At 35.7% G+C, this 26,746-nt stretch overlaps 1 protein-coding gene across 4 annotated transcripts; it reads left to right on the forward strand.

Annotated features, from left to right (window-relative positions):
* The first annotated feature begins 7,522 nt into the window (after window positions 1-7,522).
* LOC131146075 (uncharacterized) lies at window positions 7,523-25,402 on the forward strand. 4 transcript variants are annotated; one of them, XM_058095364.1, is made up of 5 exons: window positions 7,589-7,725; window positions 7,799-7,867; window positions 7,958-8,018; window positions 20,267-20,470; window positions 25,027-25,402. In XM_058095364.1, exons 4-5 carry the CDS (start codon window positions 20,327-20,329, stop codon window positions 25,180-25,182), a joined length of 300 nt encoding a protein of 99 aa, XP_057951347.1. In that variant the 5' UTR covers window positions 7,589-7,725; window positions 7,799-7,867; window positions 7,958-8,018; window positions 20,267-20,326; the 3' UTR covers window positions 25,183-25,402. The 4 variants fall into 4 exon arrangements, with proteins under 4 accessions (XP_057951346.1, XP_057951348.1, XP_057951347.1 ...); XM_058095363.1 differs by lacking the exon at window positions 7,799-7,867 and having other exon boundaries at window positions 7,523-7,725; window positions 7,913-8,018; XM_058095365.1 differs by lacking the exon at window positions 7,799-7,867 and having other exon boundaries at window positions 7,540-7,725.
* Window positions 25,403-26,746: the final 1,344 nt, after the last annotated feature.

Genomic DNA, 26,746 nt, shown 5'->3' on the forward strand with positions numbered 1-26,746 from the left:
ATTTTAGCCTTATTTTGATTCCCCTTATTATGATAAGTGATGTAGGGGACTTGTGTTCTTAATGTAGGTACCTAAAGTCTATTTAAGGCCAAAAGTCTGACGTCAGTCGACCTAAGCGTCCCTAAGGTCATTCTATAGTCATTTGAGCATTCAAAACATATCATACAAGATGTATGCATTATTACAGAACAAATGATAAAAATAAAATAAATGCAATACAAATTGAAAATCAAAATGTCTTCTTCTTTTACTCTTCATTTTCAGTGGAATTCACCAGGAGTGTGTGAATTTTATGTCCCTGCTGGCTTCTATTTTGTAGTATCTTATGTTCGTGCTGAAATGATAACATGTTCAAACACTAAATGCACACAGAAGATACTGGTGATTTGTCAACACCAAAATAGAGATCGGACCCAAAAAGCCAACATATGTTATCGGGTTTCGGTCAACTGTGCCTATGTCCTCGCCTTGGCTACACCAGCACAAGGATTGCACTAATGCTCACTTAATGGGTGGAGCGGCACCTTTTACAACCAGGTCAATTCACAGGGCTAATTTCAACCAACACACCTTACTAGGATGACGCACCTAACTTTCCTAACCGGGTTTAAGCCAGTCTGGAACTATTCAACAGGGCTAGTCTTCCTCTTCAAGCCCACACCTTGAATACAATCAATATAAAATTTTTGTACAAATAAACGCTTCTTATACAAGTAGATATGTATCACTACGTACAATATAATCAATGCACCTCAACGATGTAAGAACTATAAGCTCTGTGCTCTATGTGTGCAATCAACACTCAAAATAATGACTTTATCTAATCAAGCACAATAGTGTACATCAAAGCAAGATTTGAAACACAATATTTGAATATCACAGTATCAAATCAAGGTTTCAAATATGCTAGTTGGATGATTCAAACAACCTTGATAAGATGTTCTCAATGTTCTAAGCACAATGGATGTTTGAATGGAATCTTTGAAAATGATTTTTGCACACAAAAACTATAGGCTAAGGTAACTTGCAATGACAATGTAAGAACCACAAGCCACTAAGTCTTTCCACACCAAGATTTATCAAATAAAATTGATGGGAGAACTTAAAGCTTTACTCTTAAAAAAAAAAACAATAAGCACAACAAATGAGAGTATGAGCTAATGAGGATTAAGCACAAGCACTCTAAATATACTCACAACACTTGAAAGATCAAGGAAAATGAAGTTTTATAGTGTTTGGGAGTAGTATAGGCTAAAAAGAGATTTTTAATTTTGAGAGAATTTTGATCCTAATCAATTTGCTAATCCTTACTAATTATGACAAATGAACAGGTATTTATAGGCAAGGAGAATTTTTTGATCGTTGGGGACTAAGTGTGGATAATTAGAAAAGTTTAAAATAAATTTAATGAAATTAACCTCATTTTACCCCTTTTAAAAAATTAGTAAAAATATTTAAACTCGAGAGGTTCGGGTCCCCAGCCTAACGTTCTTGTGCCCAAATAGACTCAGTCACAAAATCATTTTTCAAAGATTTGGGTGCCCAAAATTTTGCTCAGGTGGTTAAACCAAAGTCAGCAGCCAAATGTCCGAGGTTCAGGTGCCCGGTTCCAAGTTCGGTTAACCGAACCAGCCATTTCGGTCACCTGACCCCATTTTGAACGTAATAGTTTGGGTGGCCAAGTAGTTGAAAAGGAACCTGACACAAGTTTGAGTGCCCGAGGGAGACACGCTCAATATAGGTTCGGGTGCTTGAAACATGAAGTCAACATGTTGACTTGTTAGGTCGCCCGAGCCATTTTACACGGCTTGGGTTTGGTCATCCGAACCCTCTCAACCTTTTCAATTTAAGGTCCATTTTAGCTAAATTTAATTCCCCTGATATGAAGAGTGATGTTGGGGACTTACTTAAGTGATTATACAAGACCTAGGGTCTTTTCTAAGGCTGTTTTGAGATAATCCCAAAAATTCAGTGTCGATTGACCCTAAGGTCTTAAGCTTGTAGTTCCTACATGCATGATATACATTAAATATTACAGACCTTATCTTTTTCCTATTTACCATTACAGACCCGAATTTAATGATAATATAAATTACAACATCAACTAATCTTTAGGGTCTTCAGGCTTCAAGCTTTCACATGCCATCAAATACGAATTTGCCAATAAGAACGTGCACACAAACTTGAAAGCCATCAAATACAAAGAGTATTTGCCATTATCAAAACCGATAATGACCTAGAGGGCAACATGGAGAATATACCTTATAAAGACTTAGTAGTACCTATATGGTTTGCCATAAGCGATGACTGGGAGTGGAGCAAGGCTAAAAGCTGTTGGCATTGATCCAGAGTAAAAGGAAGACTGCTAGTAGACAGATTCTTGTTCGCGGAAGAGACCTGGTATGCATTTGGTTTAGAACCCAAGCTAGTTTTACGGGGTCCACATGGGAACCTTTGGATGAAGTAGTAGCAATCCACAGTATGACCTTCTTTGTGACAGTGAGTACACTTTGGTCTGGGCTTGCGAAACGTCTTGCCATATTTTGGGGTGGGGAGAATACCTTTAGCAGCTAATGCAACCCCATCAACAGGTGAGGGAGTTTGGATGTTCCATTGACAATCTTCTTGAAGAACTAAACTATAGATGCGGTTGATCGTGGGCAAAGGATCCATCAAGAGAATATGGCAGCGAATCGCACCATAGGAGTCATTAAGTCCCATAAGGAACTTCATGCTGCACTAGTTCTATTGGTATGGAGCAACATCTCCCCTAAAGAGATTAGACTGAAGAGACGACAACTCATCCCATAGCAATTTTAGCCTTGTAAAATAGGTGGTCACAGACGTATTACCTTGAACAAAATTATGGATTTCTTGTTCAAGATGATACATCCTAGGACCATTAACTTGAGAAAAATGCTCCTTCAAATCTATCCAAATATCTCGAGCAAGATCGCAAAAGATAACACTAGCAGAAATTTCTTTTGAAAGAGACTTGAGAAGCCATGCTTTTACCATGTTATTGCAACAATTCCATTGTCGATACTTGGCAGAAGAGGTCATGGAGGGTTGGGATATGGTACCATCAATGAAGCCGACCTTGTTCTTGGTGTTAAGGGCAATGACTATGGATTGACTCCATGTGTTGTAGTTGGTTTCAGTCAAGAGATTGGAAACGAAGATGATGCTAGGATTGTCAGAATTACTGAGATAAAAAACATGACTTGGATCATCAAAATTGTCGGTGGCTCCAATATTGGTAGCCATGGAGACAAACAGAAGAGGTTTTTTTTTTTTTTTTGGATGAATATGGGTATATGGCTATCTGGGCTTCACTACTGCGTGGAAATTGGTGCACCCTTGAGTGACCTTAGTATTTGTACAATTAAAAATTAAGAATATGGGGGCAACATATAAGGAGATTTGAGAAAGGTAAGTTGTAGATTTGAGATTGATCAGTAGGGATATTGTCGGTGGTGGCGAGAACGGATGACAACGGAGAGCCAAAGGTGGTAGTAGCTGTCGGGAGTCAGAAAAATTGCAGAGAAGATCTGCACGTAGTCCAACAACGATGATCCAATCTGCGTTGCATCAAAGAAGGTAAAGAGTCATTGGTCGGCGCCTGAAGAAGTTGGTGCTAGAGAGATTGGCAATGAAGCGTGGAACGGAAGCAACGACAGCGATCGATGATGGAACAAAAGCAACGGCGACGAGCAAAAAAGAACCGGCGATGGTGGAGAGAGAGAGAGAGAGAGAGAGATAGAGAGGTGTAGGTGGCTTTGCGATCAGCAATCAGCAATTGGTGATTAACATCGAAATCCTAACTTGGCTTTGATACCATGAAGAAATTCCGAGTCTAGAATTTGGAGAGGAAGAATAGAATTGAGAAAAAGATTTTCTATATTTTTAGGTGTGTATTTACATTGTACAGTGCTACTATTTATACAATTTCTCTAGTAGACAATTAAAGTAAATCACGTTGATTACACCAATTAAGTATACGTGTCTGGTGGTTTGACCAATCTCAAGAGAGAATTTCGGTCTTTATTGGCACACTGTGAATCTTGGGTTGCTTTGTGTGTATGATCTTCATATGGAAATCTTGTTATTTCCTTAACAAATGCTAGCATGTTATTCATTTTTTAAAAGATTGGTATTAGATTTACAATATGCACAAAATCACTAAAACTTTTACCATACTCGTATTTTGAAAGTCTAAAATATCTTTAGTTAACAAGTTATTGTTGTAAAATGATATAATTCGACTATATATGAACTGCATATTTATTATTATTGTTGTTGTTGTTATTTTGGCAAATAGTTGCACTATTAAAATAGCCTTTCAATTATATAATAATTTCTTATTTTTAATTATGACTTTTCATAATGCATTTTCATTGAGTTGTGTAAATTTTTATTATCTATTTTATTTGTTGAATTTCGTGCACCTATACTTTTCCTTCTTTTAAGAGGTGAAGTATCACTTATTGATATGCAACTCAAACAATGTAGTTGTTTCTATTGGTAGTTTTTAATTTTATTTTTTTTATCAATTTTCACTTGTTTTTGAAAAATTTAAAATTAAGTTTTATAGTATTTTAGTTTTTTCTGCAATTTGTCGGAATAAATATTTTAATATTCAAAATTAACTCAATTATTCATTCAAACACATAATTTTTTAACTAAATAAAAATAAAAAAATCATTTGAATTTAAAATATAATTAGAAATAAGATATCTATAAAAATTTAAAATTTAAAAAATAAAAGTTATTTAAAAATATATGTATTTTTCACTATTTTTATGTTGTATACAATAAGATTGTTATTTTACTTCTAAAGTTGAGCTTTAAAATATTATATATATATATATACGAGCCTTTCGGATGCCCCAAGCGACACTAACACAAAATGAGGTTTAATCAAAATTTTAATTTAAAACAAAAATATTAATCAAGTAGTTTGCTAGTATTTAATTTAATTTTACTTTTTATTTCTAATTTTTATTTTTAAAAATCTTGACAATGATATTTTTATAAAACTTACTCATCCTTTAGTAAAGAAATACATTGTTATTTTTTATTTATCTTTGCAGTTTCAATCTTACCTATTTGCTACATTAACCTAATTTCTTCTTACAATTAAGATAATTTCTATTTTATTTTTGATCTAGTATTAATCATTGTACTAAATGCATAAGGGATTTAGTTCATTGGGTAATGGTTCATGCGTACATTAAGTGTAAATATGTTTCCATTTTTCTACCAGTTATATCAACACCTCTTACTAAAAATGATTTATTTAATATTTAAAAATAGAATGGAGCAGAATAAATTTATTTTTATAATTTTTTTGTTTTAATTTCATTCTCGTTCAAACTATTCCATTTAATTATATATTAAACATTGGATAATAATTATATTAGATGATGGGCAAGATTCAATAATGTAGTTTGTGTTGTTTATGGTGTTTGTGGCAGCTTATGAACAAAGGAAGAAAAACATATGTTGGTGCAGCAGCAATGACTAGTCGACGAGTACTTGTACTCGTCGACGAGAAGATGCCGAGAGGTGGAAAGTTGCAAAGTTCAAGACTCGTCGATGAGTGGGTTGACTAGTCGACGAGTGACCTTCTTTGGCTCGTCAACAAGTGCCCTGTTTTCGTTGACGAATGCGTCTGGGTTACGAGAAAATATTTGAATTTTGAATGTAAACGGTATGACGGTCGGGGATTTGGGGGGAAGCGTTTGAGGGCTTGTTATATATGTTCTTCTAGACATATTTTGACTGAGAAGAGAGTAAGAGAGGGGTGAGAGAAGGAGAGAAGATAATTGAGTGTATAGCTTTGATTTTCATAGTAAAATTTCTTACCGATTGCCTCCATGGATGTAGGCTTTACCAAACCACGTAATTCCCGGTATCGTTGTTCTTATCTTTATTCTCTTTATGTTGTTATGGTTGTAGAATAATTATGTATTCACCATTGATATTGTTGCAAGTATATGTGTGATCCTTTTATACAATATTTTATTCCGCTGTGCATTGTTGGAAGAGACGTTATTTTCACAACAACTTGTATTTTGGTGTACCAGTGGTATTCTAATTATTATTGATAAATTACAAAGAGGATATGTCCCTCTATGTTATCCGTGTGTCTATTTACTAAATACTAAACATGTGACAAATAAATATTACTTTTTTTTTTTTAATTTATGATATTGATGAATGAAGAATTATTTATCACATGTTTAGTATCTAAAATGAATTATTCATTTAGTATGAATTAAAAGTTATTAATCAAGTTTTGTCTAAATTTAAATTTAAATTTGTTGTTGCCAAAAATCAAATAGCTTTTATTGAATCGTCCTTCAATCGTGATCACCTGTAAGGTATCAAATAACAACGGTTTGGAGGATTCGAGGTCTACTCTAGGGGATCACTTCGATGCCTGAATTAGGGAATGAGATGTTTAGATTATAATAGTAAATGAAGAGTAAGTGAGAATAAAGTGTTTACCTCCTCCTAGGATCTCCTTTTATAGTGGTGGAAGCAAACCCTCCTTCACCTTAGCATTTATAAGTGTGTCAGTATACTTAGGGGGTTATAAGTAACTTAAGGAAAGTTATGCAAAACATCAATGGTAGCTCTCTTGTAACCATACCATTAAGTTTGGGATGACTATAGGTGGTAACTTAAGGGCGGTTACGTGAGATATCAAATGTTAGTTTATAATTGTCCAACTGTATGAACGTTCCTATCAATTTTGGGTGTATTAAAATTTATGTTTCCAAATTTTAAATTCATACTTCCAAACATAATATTATAAAACTTAATTCATAACTAAATTTGGTGTCTGTTTGATATCATTGTTGTTTCTATTTTCTATTTCTATTTCTTTACAGTGAAAAAATATATTATAAAAATGTGTTTGTTTACGTTGTCAATTTCTATTTTTGGTGTCGATTTTCAACTGTTTGTCAAAAAACAAAAAACCAAATATTATGATTTTTAGTTATTTTGACAACTTTTTGTTAGAAATTTTAATATTTAGAATTAATATTTTTTGATTAAATTATTTATTTTATACACTTTCAAAGTAAAATAAAAAATAATGATCATATGAATTTAAATAGAATTAAAAGAAAAATATACATAAATTTCAAAAAATAATAATAAACCCAATTGCAAACTATTTTTCAATCATCATTTCTAATAAAATTTTATTGTAAAGGAAATTTGGAAAGTAGAATAATTAAGTATAATAATTAAAATAAAATTTATTCTTATTGTATTAATTTCTAATGTGTATTATTTGAAAATTTATTATTTAATTATATTTTTATAATGTTATTTGATTTAAAGATAAAAATAAATATTTTTAATTAATATTAATTTTATAAATATTAAGCTGATTTTTAATATTTTTTTAATTTTTATTTCTCATTTCTCAAATTTTTGTCACATATCAATTTTAATCTACCATCAAGCTAATCAAAATAAATTATTGACGTTTAAACCCTTTCGTGGTTCATTTTCATTTCTGAATTTTTGAAATTTATCTCCCTTGTGGAATCAGCTTCGGGATTAGTCATGTGGCCGGACATGCGAAAACCCGGGCGTGATCCAAAAAAAAATTTTATTGGTCTCGGTCTACTGTTCTTCGTTTTCGAAGTCCAAGAAATGTGAAGAAGGCAAGAAAGGCTGGAAGCCTAGAAACTCTACTCTCCGGTATACTCCCTCTCTCTCTGCGTTATCAAGTCGATCTTTTGTAGATTTTTTAACCGGTGATTTGTCAATGCAGGATTCCCGCCCCCTTTCTACTTCTTCTTCTTCTTCTTTAGGAGGAGAATTGACACAGCTCGCTGATTTTGTTGTTCCTTTGATTTGCTTATTTGTTTTTATTGTGCTTTTGCAGTTTTGGTCTTTGGTTTGTGAGTTGTTATGCTTTGCCTTTTCTCAGTGGTCATCGTCTTTTCTGAAGATTGGACTGGAGCAGCCCAACTCCAAGATCCACATTCTCGGTTAGTTCTCAATAAATGTTCTATTTGATTTATGTTATGATTACTTGATTTTGCGGACTTTTGGCATTTAATTATACTCCGTTTGGTTTCGGAAACCGTCGGCAGAGAAAGAAAATGAAAAATAAATTTCCGCAAATGTTCTCTGACCACTCGGGCGCGCTAGATGTTGATGCCTAGGTTGATTGCGAAACCATCTAATCGAGCCCCAAATGATCTCTAACCACTACGCCATTACCAATTCTGGTGAATTGTGTTGATAATTTGAAGTTAGTCTTTTTTATAATTGAGATTATTGTTTATGTTGTTCGTGTTTATTTTTTCACTAGATACAATGGTTTTCTGCTTTTCTGTTTTTTGTCTTTTTCTTTTCCTTGGATCAAAATGGCATTCTATTAGGCTGAGTATTCTGATATTTGTTTTTAGTTGGATCAGCACTAGGTATATGTTGAAGAGACACATTGCTGGAAGAAGAAACTGTATGTTGATAGGATTCAAATATGGTTTCTCCTGTTATAGGATTGGGTGTTTGTTCGTTTTAACAGAATAGAATGCATATGAATTGTACTATGTTTTTTCTTTGAAAGGTATGAATTGCTTTAGTATCAGAAAAATGCTTCCCATAAAGGAATGTCGTAGTATGAGTAATCTCCAAAACTCTCAAACAATTGAACCTCAACTTTCCCAAAATAATTGAGAGTTGCATCTTAGATCTTGAAAATAATTTGAACTTTGTATATTATACCTATATCCCTTGGCATGGTGTACTTAATGAATTCAAGTTTGTATATTTTTAATGGCCAACAAGTAGTTTACAAATTATGTGTGTGTGTGTGTGTGTTTTTTTTTTTTTTTTTTTCAATTTGTAATTTTTAAAATTTCTTTTATTTTAGAATGCATGCACACTGTTGCCCACTGCATGGCCTAGCACATGTACACACTGCCCTCATCATAACCAAGGCACCTATTGGATAAAGTGCTAGCTTTGTAAATTTGAGGCTGAATACTCATGCTTAATGCATAGCCTAATGCATGGCCTAATGCATGCACACCATTGTCCAATGTATGGCCTAGCACATGCTTACTGCATGGCCTAGTGTGTGTGCACCATTGCCCACCGCATGGCCATTTAATTTATTACATACTTTTAGCTAGAAATAAAATTCTCAAAAGGCTTACACCTCAACACTTTAAGCCTTATGCTTCACCTATTAAGGGTTAAAACGCCTTGCCTTACGCCTTTGCTTTAACATTGATCTAATCTATTTAAAAACTACGAAAAGATAAAATAAAGATTATGATGAAGCTAGAATGGGATAATTTTACAGAACAAAAGTGGGGTTTGGGTCTAATGTTAAGGTTAGTCCCATAATAAATAATTAAAATGGAAGTAGGTTTCCGAAGAAATAATTTTCCATAGTTCATAAGCAGGCTGTTTCAAAGTTAGTAACCGTAATTTAGTGTTTTGTTGGCTCAAAGCCAACACGCGCACACACACAAGATAGCTTCACCCCATTCATAAGCAGGCTCTTTCAAAGTTAGTAACCATAATTTAGTGTTTTGTTGGCTCAAAGTCAACACACACACACACACACACACACAAAAGATGGCTTCACTCCTAGAATTTTCTAATGATATGCACTAGGTGTCAACTTTCTAATATAGATTTGTACAATGTGGTAGCAAAAAATATAAATCCCTTACAAATTAAGGGCATTAAATCACAATGGCACAGACTACGAGAGATCTTTTGGCTTTGGAATTTGACAAGGAATGCGGAATTGCCTTTTGAAGAAATGCAGATACAGGCGATATGTGAACTCAAGAAAATCTCACCCTAAACACTCCGGATACCGAATCTGCAGTACATTCAGTTCAAACAATTTTCATGTGCCCAATTCAATCTCAATCCTGGTAAACAATGCTTCTTCAGATGGTAAGCTCCCTGTTCTGTTGGAGTCCTACAAAATTGTGCCATAAGGATAATTAAGAGGCTCAGGATATCTTGGATGTGCTGGATCTTGCTTTGGTAAATTCTAGAGGGGGGAGGGTTAGGTTGAGGAAAGGGGTGTCTGAGGATAGGTAAAAGGCTAAGAAATTGAGGCGGGAATTGGATAGATTAGCATCATTTGTTAAATATGATAAGGGAGGCAAGTCCTCAAGGGTCGTTAGCAGTGTAATTGAAGCTCCTATCATGGAATGTTAGGGTTAGGGAGGGTAAGAGGAGAGTGGTCAAGATGCTTATAAATAAAGTCAGCCGTGACCTTTTGTTTCTCCAGGATACTAAGCTAACAGAAGTAGACTCCTTTCTCCTTCAAAGTCTTTGGGAAGATAGGAACAAATATCAGGTGGCCCTACCCTCCTCTAGGACATTGGAGAGATTTTTCACCTTTCGGTCTTGACAGATATTAGAGGCTTTAGGAGATGGGTTTTCATGAGCGAATGGCCCAAATTCGTCCTCTTTAGGGAACTCATTCTTTAAAGAGTTGGTAGGTGATTTTTTTTTTTTTTTTTGCAGTCTACATTGGGTGGTGGTGGTGGGGATTTTAATGTCACTCATAGCTCTAGAGAAACTATGGGGAGGTCTAGGATCTTTACGAGTATGAAAAGATTCGCTTGTCTAATTCGGGACTATGGGCTTAGGGCTCTTACCTTAAACAATGGTCATTTCACTTGGGTGGCATCTGGAGATGGACAGGCTTCCACTAGCATCAATAGATTCTTGTTTGCTAACACGTGGAAAGACATGTTTCCATGTCTTGTACAGGAAATAACTCCTAGATCTATCTCTGATCACACTCGCCTCCTTGAGTTCAATTCGATGCAGTGAGGCCCACCCCATTTCAGGTTGAGAACATATGGGTAACACACCCCTCATTTTGGAAGAGTCTTAAAACTTGGTGGGGTCAGTGTGAAGTCTAGTGGGGAAGATTTTAAGATAATGACGAAACTAAAGTAAATGAAGTCGAAGCTAAAAATTTAGAATAAAGAGATCTTTGGAAACACTAAAGAGGCAAAAACAGTATCTTTTATGAGATTGCTGAGTTGGATAGGTTTGAGGAGTGAGGACTGTGGTTTGCTAGATGTGGAGAATAGGGCCAGGAGGTCTTCTCTTGCTAATAAGCTGGAGGTGCTCTTATTGTGGGAGGATATGAGTTGGTGTCACAAAGTGAGGGTGAAGTGGTTAAAAGAGTGGGATTGCAACTCTAGTTATTTCCATAGGTTGTTGTAGGAGGAGGAGGAGGAAAGGCTACATTAAGGAGTTGGAATTAGGCTCTGGGCATGTGGTGAGGGGGCAATCTCAAACTGACGATGAGATGACTAATTTTAATACACAACTATTCTTTGAGGAGTCCCTGAACAGATTGAAGGTGGAGGGTCTCCATTGACCATTGAGGTGATTTGCTTAGTGGCTTGAAAGACCTTTGAGGCTAAAGAGATAAAAAACAATGTTTGGGTTGAGCACAGATAAGGCTCCCAGCCATGATGGTTTTACAATGGCTTTCTTTAGGAGAACTGGGAGGTCCTGAAAGATGACCCCTGAAGCTTTTCAAAGAATTTTGTTGCAACGGGGTGGTGAAACTCAACCTTCATTACATATGTCCCCAAGGAGGAGTGGTCCTTGAGAGTGAGGGACCTTAGGCATATTAGCCATGTCAACAGTCTTTACAAAATCCTCTCAGAAGTCTTAACTAAAAGATTTTGAATTGTTTTGGGGACAATTGTTACCATGACAGGATCTTCTTTTATTCAAGAGGACTGGTATAAATTTTAAATGCAGTGCTTCTGGCTAATCAGTTGGTGGAGGACATAAGGAGGAGAGGAAGGAGGGATTTTCTATTTAAATTGGATTTCGAGAAAGCCAATGACATGGTAAATTGGGGCTCCATGGATTTGAGGAGGTGTGCAGGAAGCGGATTAGAGGTCGCCTCAGCCCAAGTGGTTCATGGTGTCTCAGGGCCTTAAGAGTTAGGGCCTAGGGGGTGTTTGACAAAATTAAGCATTAAGCGCTGATTTCGGAATCCAATTTTAAATTTGTGAACAGGAATTAGAAGTAAAGTGAATCCTTGAATACTGAATAGTTTAGGTCATTTAGTACTGAATATAAATATATTTTTTACTATTTTAATCCTTAAATTTTCATGAGAACTTAAAAAAATAAATAACATAAAAACATAAAGTATTTAGTTATAAATAAAAAAATAAATATTGCATAAAAAGTAAAAAAAAAAAATCTAAAATATATTAAAAAATCATTTGTTAGAAATTTTAGCAATTTTTTTTTTAAAATTAAAGTTATTTTCTGATCGGAAAAATAGCTTAGATCTTCCTGTTCTCTTCTCTCAAGTTTATATATCTCATATAATATATTCATACGTATGCTACATTTGTCTGTGAGCAACAGCCTGTAGATATTGAAGATATGTATTAATGGCTGTTTTCAGCCAAAAGTCAAAGTAAATTCAGCTGCTACTGTAAGAATCTGATTTCCTCATCACTTCACATGTTCTCCAATCTCCACTAATGACTGCCCACCACCCGGCCACTGGTCTGACCCTGAAAAGCAGACCCATTCAGTTCCAGGAAATACCCTGCCCATATTTGGTGCTGTCCTGTTGATAATTACAGTCCTGGAAACTGTAGGACTCCACCAAACACAAAATCCGGTGAGACCTGGGCCTCCAAGGACTCAGACGAAGTCCTGGACAAAACCTGCCCTGCCCGTACCAGAACAGGGCAGTGGGGCTCTTATTCTTGAGGGTGAACTACTACTGCCACAGCTGCCAATCCAGGGCTGTGCATTGAACTTGGACAGAGGAAAATGGGGAGAAAAGAAGCAGCAGTAGCAGCAATGTGTGGCGGCTGTGCAATCCAACGAGAAAGAAGGAGAAGATGAGCAGGGAGGCTGTGCAACTGTGGACGAAATTGGGATTTTTGTGTGTAATTTGGGGGTTCTTGAAGGGGAAAATGTGTCAAAATATGTTTGAAATTCTCTGCTGACTGAATCAGCAAGGGGGTAGATGCTGATTCAGTCAGCACCCATTCAACACAAGCAAATAATACTGGTTTTCTGAATATTAGATCATTTAGCACCTGACCTCTATTTAGAGGCTATTAAGTGCGAATAAACAGCCTCTTGTTCAAGAGCATTTGTTGTCTCCTTTGTTCTCTCTAGTGGTGGACACCTTGAGTAAGTTGCTTTTTCATGCATAGGGTCTACAGGTGATCAGAGGCCTTCACAAGGGGAGGGAGGAAGTGGAGGTACCTCATCTTCATGGAATCCATTATCTTTTTTAATGCTGTGAAATTCCATAAGTTTATCATCTTACTTAAGATTTTGAGAAGATATCAGGTTTAAAGATCAACTTTCCCAAGAGGGGGTGGTTGGGATCAATTTGGGTGCTAGGGAGTTAGAGATGTTTATAGCCTTGGCGGGATGTGTTCCTTTGAGTGGCCACTGTCGCACCTTGGCTCTCACTTAGGGGCAACTCAAATTCTGTAGTCTTTTGGGACCCTGTGCTTGGGAAGGTGTGTAGGAGACTGGAGGGGTGGGAGAGGGTATACTTGTCATATAGGGTTCATGTCACACTTATTGGTGCCTCTTATTCCAACACACCTATTTATTTCTTCTTCTACTTTAGAGTGCCCTTGAGAGTAGCTAGGACTTTAGAGAGGTTGATGCACGATTTCCTTTGCTCAGGATCAGGGGAGGGTAAGAGAGAGCATGTAGTTAGATGGGACGTTGTTCATTGACACACATCTGAACAGGCCTAGGACTTGGTAATGTGGTATCCAAAAACATCCCCTTTGTTTTTATATGGTTTGGAAGTTAACCCCCTATGACAGAAGGTGATTAAAAGTAAATATGTATGATGGGTGGTAGTCAAGAGGAAGTGGTATTATTCTTATGCATGCCCCTAGAAATTTGTATCCAGGTGGTGAGTTTGTTCTTCCCTTTTACCCAATTCAAAGTGGGAAATGGGATTCATTTCTAGGAGGATGTCTGGGTGAGTGACACTCCCTTGGAGCTGGAGGTGTCTCATTTGTTTGAGTTTTCTTCTTTCCACAATGCACCTCAACTCATTCATTTCTTCTTAAGGGGGGCTCTTTTTTGTGGGATTTCCGTTTAGGAATCTCAACGAAAGAGAGGTCAATGGGCTTATGATCTTGCTTCTAGTGCACTTTCTTCCTTCCAATAGGGAGGACGAGCAAGTGTGGGAGGGTGATTTTTCGAGGCTGCTCACCTCAAAATCTTTGTCTCATACCTTCCAAAATCCCCTTCTCCCAGTCTCTTTTCTTGGAGTCGCATCATTTGGAGGGCTAAGGTTCCTTGGAAGATTCGGACCTTTGTCTGGACTGTCATTTAAAATAAAATTAACGAGCACAATTTGCTTCAAAAAAAGAATCCTTGCAAATAACTCAGCCCCGACATGTGTGTCATGTGCCATTAGTTCAGTGAAACAATTGTTTACCTGTTTGTGCATTGTCAGGTGGCAACACAACTATGGAATGCCCTCTTCTCCTATTTTGGCAAGAACTGGCTGGTGCCATGCAGAATGCAGGTGATCTATTGCTTGTAAAGCTTAGGGGCTTTGGCTTAAGTAGATACAACAATGTTCCTTGGCTTACGTACTCTATGGGTTGAGAGAAACATGTGAATATTTGAAAGATGCACAAATTATTCCTGTTTCTTATGGGATTGAGTGTTGTTCTTGGCTTCCTTTTAGTTCCACCCTTTGTTTTTTAATTTTTAATTTTTAATTTTTTTTAAAAAATATTTGTGGTGTATTGTTGCCCCTACCTTCAAAGGATTGGAAGGCAGCTTATTGTAATTTGCCAATTTTTTGAATTTCCTTTTTCGAGGACATCTTGTCCAATTTTGTACATATATTCGGTCTTTTAATCCTTAATAAAATATTTCTCTTTTATCCAAAAAAATCAAAATGGCACAATTTTGAGGGTATTTATTGGTTCCAAGCTCAAAGCTATGTGCGCACGCATGATTCTTAGCCTACCAACATCACCCCTAGAGCTTCTTAAGTTGTATAGTCATTGGTATAATTTTATTCAATAAATTTCTAGGTATATAATTTTATATAACTAGAACTTGGGACTAATTCATTCCCATTTATGAATATGCATTAAATATGATGGAACTGAAATAATTGGAACATATAGGATACTTTAGTTTGTTGCTATTGCATATGAAGGGAATATTGCAGTGTGGAGGCTGGAATGGATTGATGGGACTATGAAACATAAAAAGGGATGCCTGGTGCACGAAGCTCCGTGTATGTGGGATCTAGGGATGGGGCGGAATAGCATGCATCCTTACCTTGCATTTTTGCAAGAGGCTGTTTCCAACGCCTTGAACTCGTGACCTCATGGAAAAGTTATTTCAAAAGCTTTCACTTGCACATTTATGAGTCATTGATTTGTAACTAATCAATATCAATTAGTTTGCAAATATTTTATAATCTTGACTCTCGAATGAGCTCTAGGTGTTTTTATTTATTTATTTTTTATTTTTTATTTTTAATAACAAGAGAAAATCTATTAAGAAAGAGAATGTGCAATCATATTGAGGATACTAAATCCTCAAAAAAAAAAAAAAAAAAAAAAGAAAGAGAAAAAAATAAATAAAAGGAAAAAATGAAAGCAAAACTGCTAATAAGAACTCATAAATCCCCTCTTCAATCCCTTCCCGTCATAGTTCACTGAAGACTTCAAATTAGCTAGTTCCCTTTGACCCTTCTTCACCTTTGATTTTCCCCCTTAAAGCCTAATTTCATTTCCTCCTTGATTATGCAACTTGAAGCCCAATTCATCAACAAGCACTGAGTTTTAATGTGTTTCTTAGAGATTTCTTGGACAGGAGTAGGTAGAATTCCATCCTTAATCTCATCAAACATATTAATTCCATCTAAGCCTTCTAAAGGAGGAGGCAACACATAAAATAAATCCCCTAGGCAATCAATGGAAGAATTATAGGAATATCCATATTGCTCCCGAATATGATCCAAAAGTAATCCTTTTTTGCATTCAAAATCTCTACTCCCTACGCTATCTTATCAGTAACATCTTCCCATCTCATACTATTCTTGCACCATTTGGCGCTCTCACTAATTGGCTCTTCCACAATAGTTAGAACACCTTTGGTATCTCTCTTGATAATTTTATATGTTTTTTCACCTGATAAGTCTCACATTTTCTCTTTCATCCCTTCAACACCAGTTTGCACTTTGTTATGATGAGCGTAAACCTTTCCTCTTTTCAAATTATCCAAACTAACTCCCTTACCATCAAGATTTCCAACTGACCCAAGCATGAAATCCTAATTTTCACTTTTCCAAAAATTAATATTCTTAGAACCATAATCCCTACTTTCACCTCTAAAGCTTCCCCTATTATCGATCGTCTCTTGTTGAGAAGTACCTTGATTTCCTACTTCCACTGCCTACTCTTTGATGTTACTGGAACACGCCTCCTGATGCTTGCCAAGGATGTTGTTTGAAGAGGAGTGCAGTTTAGGATTATCATCCTGTGTCTTCTTCGAAAAAACTACTGATTGTGCTTCTACTCTGAAAATCTCTGACCTCACGTTCGTAGCCTCCCTAGATTTGGGCTAGAGGGCTTCCTTTTGGTTTGGCCCCTGTATGGTCTTATAGGCCTGCTCTGGACCCATTTGCATTTTATCATTGCCCAAGCCTAGTGTTAAACCATAAGATTGCTCTTGGGCCTCCTTCATCAACAAGCCCTACAAAGATTTTAAAAGAGGCTTATTATTCTCTAACTGCCAACCTAAATCTATATTAATAGTCAGACTAGGCCCAACCTACTCAATCTTTGTTAACCCATCACCCTTGTAGGTAACCCTAGCCGCCTCTGATCTTGGCTGCTCAGCACAAAACAATACCCTTTCCGATGTCGATTGGTAGTGCGAAGCTGACAAAGTGAACTTCTTGTTCATTCTTCCCCTTTAGTGAGCTTAGATCCCCTCATGCACGCTTTTAGGAATCAAGTGATCTCCATCATCACTTGTGCTATCTGAGACAATTTGACTCCATGAGCAATTATCGTTCCTCCTGTCATATGCTTTTTTAGTTCTAGACTGACAAGAAACTCTCCAAAGCAACGAACGCATCCCTGAATCAAGGCCATCAATCCGTGTTTAGCCCTTCAGGAACAAAAATGGAATGCTTTTTACCCTTTCACCCATGCCTATTTCCATGAACTTCCTTGCTCTAGTCACATGAATCCCTATCCAGTAATCAGCATATCCCACTTAGACTCTTCGAAAACCCTTGCACAACCTACCTTCATGAGACGAGAATCCCTGGGAAAACCATGAAGCCACAACTAAAGAGAGGTGTGCCCACTGATTGCAATTATGGTTCTTCTCATGGACAAATAGACCTCCAACCTTCTCTATCTTATCCAATCTTAGATCAAAAATCTTCCCTTCGATCTGTATTGAACAAACACCCACCAGCAATTCGTACTATCACCATGATTTCGAGCATTAGTGAGTTGTGCGAAGAGAGGGTTTTTCGCAAAAGAGTAGCACCACTGTGAGATTTTATTAAGAAGAAGAAATATGACCAGCTAACTCAGCTTGTGATGCACTTAATGTATCATAAAAAAGAGATTTTATTAAGAAGAAGAAATACAACCAGCTAACTCAGCCTATGATGCACTTAATGTACTAATCTTTTCACACACGGCCAGTTCCAAGCCTGGGTAAAGGAGGAAGGTTGCGTTAGGTAGCTAATAGCCAGCATAAACTTGTTAGATCATTATGATATGAATCCTTATCGACTATTCACTGGGGCATTCCCTACGAGCAATGTGTTGCACTTATACAACCCAGGTGTAGCGAAAAGTGGGCGAGGGTGAGCTAGGTCGTGGCCTCAAAGTGACGCGCTATGTCAGCCTCCGGATATAGTGTCAAATATGCGAGACATGGGCAAGTAAAGAAGTTAGTTCAGGAGATTAGGATTAGATTATCAACTTGGAATACAAGGACACTTATAGGTAAAAGCTTGGAAATTGTGGACAGAATGATTAGAAGAAAAATTAATCTAATTTGCCTTCAAGAAACTAAGTGGGCGATGGAGAAAGCTAGAGAAATTGAAAGATCAAGATTTAAACTTTGATACATTGGGACAAAAAAAAAAAAAACATAAGAATGGGGTAGAAATTATTGTAGACAAAAACTTAAAAGATAGTGTTGTAGATTTCAAAAGAGCAAAAGATAGAATTATAAATATCAAGATGGTGTTAGGCCAAGAGATAATAAATGCCATTAGTGCTTATGTTCCTCAAGTAGGCTTAGCAGAAAACCTTAAGAGACAATTTTGGGAAGATATGGATAGTGTCATAAAGGCATATCAAGGACTTAGAAAATATTCATATGAGTATATTTGAATTTATACATTAGAAGATATAATATATGTTATGAGAGGATACATGAAGGATATAGATATGGAGACAAAAATGAGCCTGGAGAGATGATTTTAGATTTTGCTATGTCATATGATTTTATTGCAATGAATACTTGCTTTAAGAAAATAAAAGAACACTTAATAACTTTCAAAAGTGGATAAAATAAAAGTCAAATAGATTTTTTTTAACTAAGAGATAGATCGTTTATCGTGTAAGGATTGTAAATTTATCCCAGCTGAAAGCTTAACCATATAACATAGAGTTTTTGGTGTTAGATATATGTATTAAAAAATGGAAGAGAAATGATAAAATAAACCAGTGTAAGAGACCTAGGTCGTGGAACCCAAAGGGAGAAAATATATTAAAATTTAAACATAAAATAATCAAAGATGGCGGTTGGACTATAGAGGGTGATGTAGATACAAACACTCTTTGGAGTAGGATGGCTAGCTCTATTAAAAAGATAGTAAAAGAGATTTTAAGTGAATCAAGAGGAAGATTCTTGAATAGCAAAGAAAGTTGGTGGGATTAAGATGTCGAAAAAGTTGTAAAGACAAATTTTGGTATAAAAACATGGCGAACATGTAGAAGCATGGAAAACTTTGAAAAGTATAAAGAGACAAGAAAAGATGCAATAAAGGCCGTCAGTGAAGCTAAACATAGATCATTTAATAATTCGTATGCTAGATTAGATACAAAAGATGGGGAAAGAGATATCAGTGCATAAAGAGGAAGGCTCTTGGTGTGTGAAGAAGACATAATGTACATAGTTTGGACCCCAAAACCATGAAAAACAATACGCATAGACACTTTACTGTGCATATTTTTCCTTAAATTTATTTGTTTCCACTAAAATGCTACTGAAACAGCTAAAAAAATTTGTACGGTGCAATTTCATAAATTTTTTTTGTTCTGAATTAGAACTCTAGTTCACTATGACTGCTGATTTAGACTGGACTGAGCACTAAAGTTTGTAGACAATAATATTTTATAAATTTTTGCATGTTTAAAAAAATGTGTAATGTTCAAAATACAGGGGTGATCTCCCGGATTTTCGGTAGCATTTAAAACTCACTGTTCTCTCTTTTTCTTTTTTATAGTAAAAAAAATTATTTATGATATCAAGTCAATTTCTGTGCATTGCATGGGTGTCTACATGTATATATACCTGTTCCATTTCTCACCACCTCTCTGCTCTTCACTGGTCATTGTGATTGATTGATTTATTTTTTTGATCATTTCTCACCACTCAACCCCTCTCTGGTTGTTGATTGAAGGGGTGATATTTTTTGCAATGTGCTTTGGTTAAGATCTTTATTGTGATCATTGATTAAATCTGCCATAATCTCCTCAGAGCATCCACATCTCCACAAGCAAAATAAAAAAGGAGACATTTTTTTGGGGCTGTTCTTCTCTCTGTATATCTATTTTTGCATTTGCATGTTGATCTTCTGTTGATGTTTTAACTCGGTGATTTTCATGCAGGTCTCCCACCTTTTTTTTGGTTATGAGGTTCTCTAATTGTTGAGAGTGATTAATTATTATGGGACTTTGATGTTACACAATATAATTCTGATGTCTCTCTGAACCATTTTAATAAATGACTAATTTAATACTTGATTTTTTTTCTTAATGTGTTATTTAAATCAAAATTAGCCAGTAATTATCTATTAAGTTGTGTCATCTGGAAAAAAATTTAAAATATGCAGTTAAACAGTTTCAGGATTAGGAACAGAACCAAAGAGTTTGCCAGTTTTTGGTTTCCAGTTTCGGTTTCTGACTTCTGTTCTCAAATTTTTCGACAGCGATACCAAGTAGCCTCTAAGAGAAGAACTTGCTGGTTTCCAACACATCAAAGAAACATAATGTTGCAGTATCCAGCATTCATGACACAGTACCCATGGGCCATGAGGACGATCCCAACATCATTTCTGCTGCCATCCCAGTGGCCACAGCCCCAGAGTGATGAGTTCCTCCTTGCCATGGAAGAGTCTGATTTTGAAGATAAGGTCACTCATACCTCTCTCTCTCTCTCTCTCTCTGGTTCTTATTATTCCTCAAAGTTTGGGAAATAATTAAGGTATGAGACATGCTTTAAAATGTGGAATGTTTGGGGTATACTTGAAGAGATATATTAGTGAAAAATATGTGAGGGAACTTGTATATTTTACGGAAGATGTTGAGGTGTTTCTAAAACTAGAAAATATTTTATTTTGTGATGTAGATCAATAATGTTTGAAAGAAGAAATTTATGTGATAATTCTCTACTTTAACTAATAAAATGTATTTTATGTGAAAAAAAATTTATTCAAAACTAGGAAGCCCCAATATTGAGATGGGACATGTATACAACTAAATACGGTACTGACATGGCAATGTGGCAATTTTGAAAAAAAAAAAAAAAAACAAGGATACGACACTGACCAGGATGCATTAATCAATTAATGTAAAAATATATATTTAGTCATGTTTTTCCTTTGAGTGACAGTGTTGAGGTAATTTTAATTTAAAATGAAGTATGTGCATCATTCATACACAATCATTAATTGCACATTTTACAAACTCTAGTTAGACAATCATCAGCTACATTCATATTAGAGAATATGGATCCGGAAAAACAATTAGTGAATCAGTCATCAAGAAATTTAAAAGGCAAAAAAGCCAGATTTAATTATTAATGAAGAGTGGCAAACTGGTGATGGCTTTAAGATGTTTTTCTTTAAATTTTTTTTTTGGGGGGGGGGGGGGGGGGGGTGTTGTGAACACAGGGAAGAGAAGCAATGGACTTGGTGATTACTAGTCACATCTGCTAGGCTCAAAGCTCACTCAATTGAAGAATAAAAGAAGCGAAGTAGCCAATGATCTTCCTTTTGTGGTGCTCGGTAGTGAGGCTAGTGCTCCAAAGTCCGAACCTTTAACGCACCACTTTTGAAGAGGCTTCTTGATTCTCATACTATTGGCTTCTTGTGATTTATTTTTTTGAGGGTGGGAGGTGGGGGGAGGCATTGTTAACAAATTCAAAGGGGTCAAAAAAACGAGCGTTTCATTGTTAGGATTTTCATGGATGTGTGTCCTCACAGTGTCTTAATGTGTCCAGAAGTGCCTAAGCTATATCTAAAAATTAAAAATAATTAATTACTGATGCGTGCTAGGGTGTCACAGTCCCACATCGGATGTGTACTAGAGAGGTTTGGGCTCCAACTATGTGAGGTTCCTTTTATAGGAGACAAATTCGTGAGATCAGTGGGCTAAAGCAGATAATATCTCGCTAGAGTTGAACCCAAGACCATTACATTTGGTATTAGAGCCACCCTAGGGCTACTATCATGTGGGTGGATTATACACAAAGGTGTAAGCCACTCTAATGAGGGTGTAAGAGATTGGACAAGAGAGCATGTCACGGTCCCATATCGGATGTATACTAGGGAGATCTTAGACTTATAAGGATGGTTTGGGCTCCAACTATGTGAGTCACTTTTTTAAAATAAATTTGTGAGGCTAGTGGGCCAAAGCGGACAATAGCTCATTGTAGATGGGCCCAAAAGCGTTACATAGGACGTGTTAAGCAAGTGTTGACATCTGACACCTAAAAGGAGATGTACCATATTTTTAATGATATGTGAATTTTGGATCGTTATATTTAGCATTCTTGAAAGGAAATGTACCATATTTCAGAATTTTCGTACTCTAGGTTGATAGCATTTTATGGTAACTCTGCCAAAAGCTATCTAATTGAACCATATCCCTTGATTAATTGATAGGTCTGGGTTTTCTCCCAATACCATGGATCCTATGTATGCATCTGTATGTGAACATGGATTATCTTCATTTTTAGGTGCCAATGTGCCATTCTATTTTGACCCTTTTTGCTTCAATCTACATGGCTTAATGTAATAGCTATGCATACTTATATTAAAAGTACATGACCAGTGTGTCAGAGTCAATGCCGACTTACCGTTGGATACGTTATACAACTTCAGTTGCATTGTTGCATGCTTGTGCAGTGGTCGATTGTGATTCCTTTTGGAGCGTATAATGCCATTCCGTTGTATTAGGTTTATTATATTTGGACCGGTTGTGGGATTGACAATATACAGCTTTCCTGCTTAGTTCAAATCTAATTTTATTTAGAGTATGTACAGTCCTAGATAGTTTGGGTTGTGGTAGTGCTGTGAAGAGGAGCACAACAGAGAGAGTGGGGGACAGGGAAAAGGAGGGGTGGGGGAGCAATTAGCATCATGTTTGGTTTGCAGAATGGAGTGAGTTAGGAAAGAAATAGAATGAAAATTTGAATGGAGAATATGATGAAATATTGATTCCATTCCATTCCTGCGTACGAAACGTGCAGGAGTTTTAGAGGATTGAGTTGTCATAGTTGCTTCCTTAGTATCTTGTTTCTTTCAATCAAATTGAGAATATGCTCCCAATATTATGAAGTGGGACATTTTTTTTTTCTCCATGCAATTGCGTTTGATGGGTTTAGATTTTCTGGTGCATGCTGCACTTTAATGGTATTCAAAGTGGTCAGAGATGAGGTTTTGGACTGTTATGTTGATGGGGAAGGTTGGGAAAAATTGTGTTGTTATGAAGTCAGAAGCTACGGTTTAGGAGCTTTAGCCGTGGACTTGTCATTTTGGGATGCGTGCTTTTGTAGTATGGATGATCTGTTTATAGCATAGGAGCTCAAACAAATGAAACATTATGTCAGTGGGAGAAATTGAATGATTGAGGCTTTTGGAGTGTTCTCTGTACTGGTGAACTGTAGAAAGGTTTGTTTAGTAGCATTCCGTTTTAAGTTTTTCCAATACATAACCAGCTATGATGATGGATTTAAAGGTTTTCTCTTCTTTTTTTATTTTTTATTTTTTGTGTTGGGGAGGGGGAATTGTTCAGTGCCAAACTCCTGCATGTTTCTGGGAGAAAACAAATTAGAGGTGCATGTGGACACACTGTGAGCCATCATCTAACAAGTGACAATAACAACAAGAAGAACCCTTAAGTCCCACTAAATAGGGTTGACTATATGAATCCTTTTCAACCAATCCACTCGATCCAGGGCATTTTCTTTGGCTAACTCAAGAGTCATTAAATATTTTCTCACCATCTCATTCCAGGTTATTTTAGGTTTACTCATCCCTCTTCTAGTGCCATTTGCAGTAATTTGCTTGCTCCTCCTCACTGGTGCATTTCTTTGCCTACATTTTAAGTGCCCATACCACATCTAAGTCGTCTCTCCCTTATCTTACAAGTGACAGTTAGCCTAAATTATAATGAGTTATATTTCATCATTGAATTCTACTAAGATAAGGTGCACAAGGAGTTGCCAATAACTTCCTAAATTGGTTCTAAATGATGAATTAGCTTTGAATTGCTTAAAATGATTTATTTATTATCAAGGAGGTGGAATTGATAACTAATCAATTATCAAAGAGATGTATAATCTAGAAAAATTGATCTTAGAATTGAAGCAGACACACGTTGGCTAGACAGGGATTAACAAACTGAAGAGAATCCGCAAAAGTTGATAGTGTTATTTTCAAGCTGGATGCGAGAAATGGAATGTTGAGTTTTAGCCTACAAACCATTCAAATTAAAGTTTTGCTCACACATACCAAATCTGTGATGCATTATTGCCAGCCAAACAATGTTCTAGTGTTGATTAATGGCATGGCGGTGCAGTTGCAGCATCAAGGAATTACTGGCAACAGAGAATTTGGCAAGTAGAGATGAGGATGGGGGAAGGAGGAAGAGAAGAAAGGGAGATACAATGTGGAGGATTACACATTGACTTTCAGTTTAAATTCATCTAGAACTACCTCTTACATGGATTTTATACCCTATTTATAAGAAAAAGCCTAAATTACATAAAATTACACATAAACCCTCAAAGGTACATGAAAAATTACAAATAAACCACCCCTAAAACACACATTATAAGCAAACCTGAAAATACACAATAGCCTACTACAAGCAAACAAAGCACTCCTAATAAACTACTAAATTACTAATTAACTAGACACTTTTGGGCTAAGGACCCATCAAACCCTTGACCCTATTTGTTGAAGCTAGTTTTCAAATTGGGTCAATCCATCTAAATACCTGTTTCCCTTCCTACATCACATGGTCTTTTAGCATATTCTATAGTATGTTGGAACTTGAAAGTTGAAAGCTGAGGATGCACTGGTAAACTAGGCAAAACAAAAATCAGTGCATGTTGCCACACAAATATTAGTGTAATGGAACTGTTTTTTGCATAAATTATGTAGAGAACGCTACTAATATGTGCATCATAGTGGTGGTTCCTCACTCCACTCAGAAAGGAAAAAAGAAAGATGCATGGACACAGATGGATGCGGTTTGATGTGCTTTGAGTTTGAGAGGCTTCTGTTGGTAGAATGATGAAAAGAATAAATGGTAATATGATTGTTATTGAGAAATGTTTTAGAAATTGTTGCGTGAAAATTGTCAGGTTTTTTTTTTTTGGGTTGCAAGCCCTTTTCTAAACCAGTTCATTCCCTTGTATACAGGGACTTTAGTTGATCACATTCATGTGTATTTTTTTCAGTGTAATGAAATCAGAAAGATGGGAAACAACATCAAGGTGATCGGGCAGACAACCATTGACAATGATAAAGAAGACTTTGATAATGACGCAGATGACGATGACGCCGACAATGCTGAGGAATCTGATGGTGATGATTTTGAGCAGGAAACTGGCTGACATTGCTATGCGTCTCTGTTCTCTGTTCTCCTTGGAATGTTGATATGCGTTCATTTGTGTGTTGGGGGCTGATCTTAACTTGCCCATCGTTGACCTGTTTATATAATGGTTGTTGAATTTATATTTCAATCTGCACTGCATATTAGGTTGCCTATCTTTATGAAATCATGTTGTTTTTCTTTGGATATGTTCAAAGAGTGCAGGGAATGTTAATGTCAAACTGAGTCTCTGCATGGTCACCCCAATAGCATCATCTATAATTGTCTTTCTCACTCTATTAGGTACATCCCTGGATAAAGATCATGTTAGCGGTCGTGGTATGATAGGATGGGAGATGGGTTATCTCATGCTTTGTAGCTAATGCTTAATAATATGACTTTCAATTTACCAATAGGCATTAACAATAATAGTAGTGATGGCCTTCACAATTGACATTGACTACGCTTCGCACTGCACAAGTCATCCTTTGGCATCGTTCGTTTTGTCACAATAAAGGGCATATGGTTTATTTTTAGAAAAACATTTATTTATGATATTAAGTCAAACTGGCATATAAAATATATTTAGATGTTTAAATGAAGGCATTGCCAAACAAAATACGATGTTGAGTGTTAACATGTCAAATTGCTTTTTGATTTGGTCTATTGATTCATAACTCGGTTCACAATTCAAAGCTTAACAACTTGAATTAATTTTTAGAGCCACCAATAGAAGAATTTGATAATTTGCATGAGAAAATATGTTATTACTATAAGTCGGATCCTTTCATATTTCATGTTAGATGGAAAGATAAGGACTAGATGGTCTATTCTCTCAAATTTCTTATCGTATTTTATCTTGTTCTTCGTAATAGCTATTTTGTGCACCAACGGTAACTTTATGTCGTTTTTTAGTTCTAAAATGTGTAGTCATACAAAGGTTAGAGACTTTTCTAAACCTTAAATTACTAAATGAAACTTGGGTTTATAATTTCCTACCATTATATGCGCTAAGCGACATTTTCTAAACCTCAAGTTCCTAATCCCATATTAGTTATATTGCGTGCAACTAAAACATATTTTCTAAACTTGGGTTGCTAATCTGTTAGGTTACATTTAATTTACAAAATGATTAATTTTATAATAGATCGTTATGGTAAAATAAATTGATAATTCTTTATTAAATAATATGTTATCATAAAGCAAATATTAAAATTTTAGTGAATTCATGATAAGTAATAGTTAAAGAACTATTATTTCGAATTTTACACTGGAATGTATATTTCCTTTCCCATTCATATTGAATGGAATTGCACTAATTTTGATATTTCAGTGCAGTCTTTTTATTTTGATTTTTTTTTTAACAATAATTAGATTAAGAGAGGAAAAAAAAAAACTAATTTTAGTTTATACTGTTCTAATACAAAAAACAAATGAGAATTATAACATATTACATATAACACATATTATGCTAAGCAAAAATAATTAAAAAAAATATAATTTGGTTTATTTACTAGTAAAACTTCAAACTCAATTGGTAAATCAAGTTTTATTTGGAAAACATGAGTTTTAAGTCTCAAATTTAC

The sequence above is a fragment of the Malania oleifera genome, chromosome 13 (genome assembly GCF_029873635.1).
Source record: "Malania oleifera isolate guangnan ecotype guangnan chromosome 13, ASM2987363v1, whole genome shotgun sequence".
NCBI lineage: Eukaryota > Viridiplantae > Streptophyta > Magnoliopsida > Santalales > Ximeniaceae > Malania > Malania oleifera.

Coding starts and splice junctions, on each gene's coding strand:
- LOC131146075 (XM_058095363.1), top strand. CDS start 20,327: ATGTTGCAGTATCCAGCATTCATGACACAGTACCCATGGGCCATGAGG. Junction 20,471..25,026: donor AGTCTGATTTTGAAGATAAG/GTCACTCATACC, acceptor TATTTTTTTCAG/TGTAATGAAATCAGAAAGAT.